At 46.2% G+C, this 8,982-nt stretch overlaps 1 protein-coding gene across 1 annotated transcript; it reads right to left on the bottom strand.

Annotated features, from left to right (window-relative positions):
* Nucleotides 1-486: 486 nt before the first annotated feature.
* BLOC1S4 (biogenesis of lysosomal organelles complex 1 subunit 4) lies at nt 487-1,992 on the bottom strand. The gene has a single exon (XM_055402271.2). The coding sequence runs from the start codon at nt 1,938-1,940 to the stop codon at nt 1,287-1,289; it is 654 nt and encodes a 217-aa protein (XP_055258246.2). The 5' UTR covers nt 1,941-1,992; the 3' UTR covers nt 487-1,286.
* Between the last annotated feature and the right edge of the window lie 6,990 nt (nt 1,993-8,982).

The raw sequence follows: 8,982 nt of genomic DNA, 5'->3' as shown, positions 1-8,982 counted from the left end.
TATGCTTATTTGAGGACTATTGCCTAGGAGGACTGGGTCTCCCAGGTGGCTCAGTGGTAAAGAACCCGCCTGCCAATGCAGGAGACACAGGTTAGACCCCTGGGCAGGAAGATCCCTAGAGAAGGAAAAGGCAACCCACTCCAGTATTCCTGCCAGGGAAATCCCATGGACAGAGGAGCCTGGCAGCCTAGTCCATGGGGTCGCAAAAAGAGTCGCACACAAGTTAGAGACTGAACAAGCAGCTAGGAGGACCACCCTATAAAACAGATTAGCCTACTGTCCCTTCAAGGGATGTTTAAGATTCCAGGTCCTCAGGGCTAAAGAACAAAATCCTAGTACCAGTCGTACCATCACACAAATGATTTAAATATTCATTTTGAGGAGAAAGAAATATCTAAAGCTGTGAACTTTATCCCACTCCTAAAATTACATATATAACATGTCTACCTTCGAACACACAGCAAACATGTAAAGTCCTTTTCAGACAGAAAGCTTTTCCAACAAAATTTAAACTTTTTATTAATTTTAAAATTACAAACCAAACGTCGGTAATCATATATGGACATGTTAGCTATGGACAAATTAAGTCTGGAGTTACACTTTCAAACACAACTTCAGAATGAGTTGCAATAAAAACATTTTCTCAAAAATTGTATAATTTCCTTTGGTTTACAATCCATCATGTGGAAAGTTTGATATAATTTAAAATAATTTACCATCTACCCTAAAGTATGTTATAGAAATCTAAATCACTATCAGCACTTTATTGATTGGGAGATGTTTGCAGAAAGTAACAGCTGTGGCCGTTGATTTGTTCTATAAGAGAATATCGAAATGTCTCCAGGCAATAGTTTGGGTAAAAAAGACGTATGAATACGTCTCTGGTCAATAAGTTGTTAGGCTCCAATCAACAAGGCTTTAAGGGCTCAGTAGTTTGCCTAAGAGTATTGCAAGTATACAAATATTGACAAGGTAATACTGTTAGTTGAGCTGTAAAATGCCTAAAAATAACAGTTCTGCCACAGTGTGCAGGTAAGTTCATACATTTTGCTTCCGGGATTCCCCCACCAAGCAGCTTTCTTGTTTCAAGTCTGAACTGGAAGACATAGAAAACCATACATTCCACGTGAAATGATGAGGAGAGTGAGCAATCAAGTGTGCAAAAAACAAAGTTTACAATTCCATACTCCCAACATCAGAGGTGTCCGGTAACAGGAATTTCAACTGATCCGATTAACAGTCGAGATAATTTCAGACCTGTCCTCCTGCAGCGCTGTCCGGCAGTCTCAGACCTGAGGTCTTTCGCTGCAACAGGGAAAGTGGTCTTCCGTCCGAAAGACGACGGGGGGTTCGTAGCGGGTCAGCTGGGGCCTGCCGGAGGGCGCCTTGTGGAAAAAGGAGGGCACGTTAATCGTGTGCAGCAATTTCCTGAACGTACTGGGGAACGCCCCCAGTTCGGCCTCCGCCCTGGCGACCTGCTCCTCCAGCCTGGCTACACTGGCGCTGACCATGCCCACGAAGGCCTCCAGCCGGTCGATCTTGCTGTAGACCCGCCGCATCTCGGAGGCCTTGGCGTAGATGAGCGGCACGCCCTCGCCGACAACGTGCGAGGAGTCGCCGCGCAGCATGTCCAGCATGCCCACAAACTCGTCCACCCTGGTGAGCAGGTCCTCCAGGCTCGCGTCCAGCGCCTCGATCTCGGGCCGCGGCCGCGCGCCGGGCAGCAGGCAGGAGGCGTAGCCCGCGGCGGCGCGGCGCAGCAGCGGCGGGTCCCGGCTCGGCGCGCCCGCCTCCGCGCCCTCGTCCTCCCACGGCCCCGAGGCGCTGCTGTGGCTCTGCGACACATTGCCGCTGTCCCCGCTCCAGGCCGCCAGCTGGGCCTCGGCCTCCTCGGCCGGCTCCTCACCAACCGGCCCGCAACCCGGCGGCAAACCCTCCATAGCCCGCAGCTGCCGGGCTAGACAGTCCCACTTCCGGGCTTTGCGCGCGCTTGCACCTGCGCACGCGCGGCACTACTTCCGGCCTCGGCGCGAGCACGTACCCTCACGTACACCGGCCCTTTCTGGGGGACCCGCCACTGGCCCGCGCATGCGCACACAACTCGGCTTCCAGCGGTAGAAGGGGCGTGCACGCGCACTGCGGTCTCTGCTCGCAGGTGCTGACGCTCAGAAATCTTAAAAAAAAAAAAAGACTCTCCACCGAAGAGCCGTATGGGTAGAGCATCAGTTAGCTTCACTCCCCTTTGGCCTCCAATTAAAAAAGATTTTTTAAATCTCTAAAAATTTTTAAAAAAAATCTTAAAAATATTAAAAGAATCTTTAAAGATATACACATTTAAAAAGATGTGTAACAGGAGTACAATAAAGTTTGTACATCTTATTAAGTGTACACACTGACTAGTTTTTACATATCCGTATAGCCATGTAACCTCCATCCAGGTCAAGATACAGAACATGTCCAGGAACCATGACAGTCTTCCCCATTATTTACCTAGCTTCTTCTTGCAGTTTATAGTAAAATGAAAGAGAAGTCAGATAAGCAAAATGAAGGTCTGTTCAACCTTGCATTTTATTTTTTTGGCTGTGAGACTGGCGGGATTTTAGTCCCCTGACCAGGGATCGAACTGATGCCTCCTGCAATGGAATGGCAGAGACCTAACCACTGGACTGCCAGGAAAGTCCCAAACCTTGCTATTTTGGTGTCTTTGAAAATTTTCAGCATTTCCAAACGGCTAAAATAAAGAAAAGTGAAAGTCGCTGTCCGATGCTTTGCGACCCCATGGACTACACAGTCTATGGAATTCTCCAGGCCAGAATACTGGAGTGGGTAGCCTTTCCCTTCTCCAGGGGATCTGCCCAACCTGGGGATCAAACCCAGGTCTCCTGCATTGTAGGTGGATTCTTTACCAGCTGAGCTATCAGGGAAGCCAAAATAAAGAAGCAAAGTTTAAGAATGGCTTTATTAAAAAAGATCACATCCAGGGTGATCTTGGGTGGCCTCAGCGTGCAACGTCTTGAATCAGGACTTGGGTGAGAGCCCCAGATCCTAGCCACTAGACCAGTGTCAGTGATGAGGGCCCTGGCCCTTCGGCTTTGCAGACAAGAATTCATACAAAGATGAAAAGTAGTGCAACAAGTATTTATGAGGATGAGAGAGAATGTATGTGTGGATAGACAGGAGTGCACTCAGAGAGAGAGTTGCTGAGTCGAGCCCTCATGGAAGTTTGAATTAGTTTCATGGGGTATTTCCTCTGGGTTTCCTTTGGCCAGTCATTTTGATTTGCCTGGTTCACAGTCCATATTTGGTGTATCTCAGGATCCTCCCACGTGTGCACACGCATCTCTTAGCCAAGATGTATTCCACCGAAGAGCTGTATGGGTGGAGCCTCAGCTAGCATCACTCCCTTTTGGCCTCCAAGGAACCTTTCTGCTCGTGTGTGGCTGAAGAGGTCTCCTGACTTTGGGAATGAGAACTATGTGGTTTAGATAGGGCCCAGCCTTCTCCTGTCTCATCCCTTCTCATGCTATTCTTGTCTTGGAGTTTCGATCAACACGGACTGAATCTCCAGTCGCTTTACTCTGGGGGGACCATCTACTTCCTGCCTCAAGGGTAGTGCCAGGGGAAAAAAAAGGGAGTTGAGACTGTAAAATAGCTCTTAATCCATAGTTAACCAAAGAAAGAAATGGGAAATTTTATTCAAGCCAACCCAAGGATTATATTATAACCTGGGAGACAGTCTTTCAGAAAGCTCTGAGGACTGTTCCCCTCGTAAGAGATAGAAGCGCAATGACTTAGTTTTGAGACAAAGGATTACACACCAGAGTAACCTGCTTACAGTTTACATGGTCCAGATCTGCGCGTGCAAGGCAAGCTGTGGGTTATCCTGACCCCTCACAGTATTGAGAAAGAATGTCTTTTCCTAAAGAGTCACCTTGCTTGTGACAGGAAAAAAATACTTTTTTTTTTTTCTTGCAAGCAGCACTCCTGTGTCTTCTGAGGGAATCTGGTTAATACGCAATGCAGAGGCACGGTGCACACTAAAGAGGGTAGTGGCCCAAATAGACATAGTGGCCCAAATGATATTTAAATGTTTTTTTCTGTCCTGACCTGAAAGTAATTGTATTTGATCAAACACCCTCCCCTTTTGTTGCCCAATTTATTGTTAAATAAGAAAACATCATCTTTCTCTAAAAAAAATTTCCCCCATTTTCCAGTTGCTCAATCATCATGTGTTGAATGGAGAAAACTTAGAAAACAGAGAGGCAAATGATATAAAATCTTAAAAAAAAAATCTCAGAAAAATAAAAGATGGCCACTCAATGTACTGTTCAGCCAGAAAAACACTGTTTTAAAGAGGTTCATTGTGTGCCTCTCAGAGCCTCGATATCAGACAATAGGGTCTTTAGAAGGTTGTTGGGCCAGGGGGTGGCTTAGGTAGTTTGCCCACCCCCTTAGTGGTGCTGTGTGCCGGGGGCATGCCCTGCTTTTGCTCTTGACACCCTGTGTTTGCTACCAGTTCTTCAAAAGTGGAGTTGGGTTTTGAGTCTTTTTGTATCTTGTTGTGCATCATGTGCTCCAGCTGCTCATGTACACAGTTATTTTTAGTTCTTTATAGAAAGGGACAAATGGGTGGGAGAGGATGAGATGGAGATCACCAATTCAATGGACATGAATTTGAGCAAACTCTGGGAGGAGGTGAAGGACACGAAAGTCTGGCGTTCAGCAGTCTATGGGGTCACAAAGTGTTGGACATGACTTGGCAACTAAACAATAGCAACAAATGGTTTTTTCATATTTTGTTGCTGGAGGAGACCATTTGTCCAGGTGCAAACTCTGCAGCAAATGGTCTCGGGCCCCAGCTTGTCTCATTATCTCTTACTCTCAAATCACTTGCTCTTACTTCTTGTGGATATCTGTGAAGAAATCTACATAGCAAGAAACAGGTCTTTTACCAACAGTCAGCAAAAAACAGCCTCCTTCCAATAACAGCAGGAGTCAGCCATCTTGGAAGTGGATCCTCCAGTCCCATTCAAGCCCAGCGATGGCTTCAGACCTAACTGACACCTTGACTGCAGCCTAATTAAATGTCCTGAGCTGAAACTATGTGAGATAATAAATATCTGTTGTTTTCAGCTGCTAGCTTTGGGGGTAATCTGTTACAGCAATAGATGGTTAACCTACCATTGAAGGAGTATACTACAATTTGTTTTATTTATTTATTCTCTTACCTATGAACATTTATGTTGTTTTAGCTTTAGGGAAATTATCATAAAGCAGCTATGAATATTCTTCTATATATCCTTTTGTGGACGCATGCGCTCAAAATCTCTTGAATGTTAACCAAAGCGTCAAATCTGCTAGGTCACAGGCTTGGCATATGTTTCGACTTAGTTGTTGTTGCTTAGTTGCTAAGTCATCTGTGACTCTTTTGTGATCCCACGAACTGTAGCCCACCAGGCTTCTCTGTCCATGGGATTTCTCAGGCAAGAATACTTGAGTGGGTTGCCATTTCCTTCTCCAGGGGATCTTCCTGACCCAGGGATTGGACCCTCAGCTCCAGCATTGGCAGGCAGCTTCTTTAGCCGATCTGTTCAGTTCAGTTCAGTTCAGTCGCTCAGTAGTGTCCGACTCTCCGCGACCCCATGAATCACAGCATGCCGGGCCTCCCTGTCCATCACCAACTCCCGGAGTTCACTCAAACTCATGTCCATCGAGTCGGTGATGCCATCCAGCCATCTCATTCTCTGTTGTCCCCGTTTCCTCCCGCCCCCAATCCCTCCTAGCATCAGACTCTTTTCCAGTGAGTCAACTTGTCGCATGAGGTGGCCAAAGTATTGGAGTTTCAGCTTTAGCATCAGTCCTTCCAATGAACACCCAGGATTGATCTCCTTTAGAATGGACTAGTTGGATCTCCTTGCAGTCCAAGGGACTCTCAAGAGTCTTCTCCAGCACCACAGTTCAAAAGCATCAATTCTTCGGTGATTAGCTTTCTTCACAGTCCAACTCTTACATCCATACATGACCACGGAAAAAACCATAGCCTTGACTAGATGGACCTTTGTTGGCAAAGTAATGTCTCTGCTTTTCAATATGCTGTCTAGGTTGGTCATAACTTTCCTTCCAAGTAATAAGCGTCTTTTAATTTCCTGGCTGCAATCAGCATCTGCAGTGATTTTGGAGCCCAAAGAAATAAAGTCTGACACTGTTTCCGCCGATCTGTAGTCACTGCCAAATAATTTTCCAAAGTTGTAGCAATTTACATTCATATTTATGGACTGGACTGAATATGCATTTCCCCCAAATCATATGTCGAAGCCCTAGCACTCAGTGTGGCTGTATTTGGAGTAAGGAAGTGATTAAGGTTAAATGAGGTCGTAAGAATGGAGTGCTGATCTGATAGGATTAGTGGACAGGGACCAAGACCATCCCCATGGAAAAGAAATGCAAAAGAGCGAAATGGCTGTCTGAGGAGGCCTTACAAATAGCTGTAAAAAGAAGAGAGGCGAAAAGCAAAGGAGAAAAGGAAAGATATAAGCATCTGAATGCAGAGTTCCAAAGAATAGCAAGGAGAGATAAGAAAGCCTTCCTCAGTGATCAATGCAAAGAAATAGAGGAAAACAACAGAATAGGAAAAACAAGAGAGCTCTTCAAGAAAATTAGAGATTCCAAGGGAACTTTTCATGCAAAGATGGGCTCGATAAAGGACAGAAATGGTATGGACCTAACAGAAGCAGAAGATATTAAGAAGAGGTGGCAGGAATACACAGAAGAACTGTACAAAAAAGATCTTCACGACCAAGATAGTCACGATAATGTGATCACTGACCTAGAGCCAGACATCTTGGAATGTGAAGTCAAGTGGGGCTTAGAAAGCATCACAACGAACAAAGCTAGTGGAGGTGATGGAATTCCAGTTGAGCTATTTCAAGTCTTGAAAGATGATGCTGTGAAAGTGCTGCACTCAATATGCCAGCAGATTTGGAAAACTCAGCAGTGGCCACAGGACTGGAAGAGGTCAGTCTTCATTCCAATCCCAAAGAAAGGCAATGCCAAAGAATGCTCAAACTACCGCACAATTGCACTCATCTCACACGCTAGTAAAGTCATGCTCAAAATTCTCCAAGCCAGGCTTCAGCACTATGTAAACCGTGAACTCCCAGATGTTCAAGCAGGTTTTAGAAAAGGCAGAGGCACCAGAGATCAAATTGCCAACATCCGCTGGATCATGGAGAAAGCAAGAGAGTTTCAGAAAAACATCTATTTCTGCTTCATTGACTATGCCAAAGCCTTTGACTGTGTGGATCACAATAAACTGTGGAACATTCTGAAAGAGATGGGAATCCCAGACCACCTGACCTGCCTCTTGAGAAACCTGTATGCAGGTCAGGAAGCAACAGTTAGAACCGGTCATGGCACAACAGACTGGTTCCAAATAGGAAAAGGTGTACGTCAAGGTTGTATATTGTCACCTTGCTTATTTAACTTATATGCAGAGTACATCATGAGGAACGCTGGGCTGGAAGAAGCACAAGCTGGAATCAAGATTGCTGGGAGAAATATCAATAACCTCAGATATGCAGATGACACTACCCTTATGGCAGAAAGTGAAGAGGAACTCAAAAGCCTCTTGATGAAAGTGAAAGAGGAGAGTGAAAAGGTTGGCTTGAAGCTCAACATTCAGAAAACAAAGATCATGGCATCTGGTCCCATCACTTCATGGGAAATAGATGGAAAAACAGTGGAAACAGTATCAGACTTTGTTTTTTTGGGCTCCAAAATCACTGCAGATGCTGATTGCAGCCATGAAATTAAAAGACGCTTGCTCCTTGGAAAGAAAGTTATGACCAACCTAGATAGTATATTAAAAAGCAGAGACATTACTTTGCCGACCAAGGTCCGTCTAGTCAAGGCAATGGTTTTTCCCGTGGTCATGTATGGATGTGAGAGTTGGACTGTGAAGAAAGCTGATCGCCGAAGAATCGATGCTTTTGAACTGTGGTGTTGGAGAAGACTCTTGAGAGTCCCTTATACTGCAAGGAGATCCAACCAGTCCATTCTAAAGGAGATCAATCCTGGATGTTCATTGGAGGGACTGATGCTAAAGCTGAAACTCCAATACTTTGGCCACCTCATGAGACGAGTTGACTCACTGGAAAAGACTCTGATGCTGGGAAAGGTTGGGGGCGGGAGGAGAAGGGGACGACAGAGAATGAGATGGCTGGATGGCATCACCAACTCTGTGGACATGAGTTTGAGTGTACTCCGGGAGTTGGTGATGGACAGGGAGGCCTGGCGTGCTGTGATTCATGGGGTCGCGGAGAGTCGGACACGACTGAGCGACTGAACTGAACTGAAGAAGAGTCACCTGAGCTCACTGCTCTCTCTCTTCCCATCCCATCCCCGCCTGGGCATGCACAAAAGGTCATGTGAGCAAGAGTGTGGCCGTCTGCAAGCCAGGAAGAGAGAACTCGCCAGAAGCTGAATATGCTGGCACGTAGATCATGGACGTCTAGCTCCAGAACTGTGAAGGGGGAAAGCCTGTGATTTAGGCTGTGGTGTTTTGTAGTCTGAGCAGACTAAGACACCCATCAAGAGTGCATGAGCATTCCTGGGTACTTGCCTGGTGGTCCAGTGGTTAAAACTCCGTGCTTCCAAGGCAGGGGGCACGGGTTTAATCCCTGGTTGGGGAACTAGATCCCACATGCTGTGTGGCAAAGTGTGAGTGTCTCAGATGCTCCACATCTTCCCCAGTGTGGAATCCTCACCAAGACCACAGGTGCGAGGCCCAGAACCAAGGACTCCTCCAAAATGGACTGTAACCATTGCCAAAAGCACCCTGCCCACCCTCCACACCATGATCATCACCAACAGACCTCCTGACCCCAAACTAGGCAAAAATGCCCACCCTGGTACTTACCCTATAGTGCCCTAACCAATCACCTAATGCCAACTTTCCAGCAGGATTTTTTTTGTTTTGTTTTG

The sequence above is a fragment of the Moschus berezovskii genome, chromosome 5 (genome assembly GCF_049115385.1).
Source record: "Moschus berezovskii isolate FMDL1 chromosome 5, NW_MosBer_1.0, whole genome shotgun sequence".
Classification (NCBI taxonomy): domain Eukaryota; kingdom Metazoa; phylum Chordata; class Mammalia; order Artiodactyla; family Moschidae; genus Moschus; species Moschus berezovskii.
This window is presented reverse-complemented; position numbering and strand designations above follow the sequence as displayed.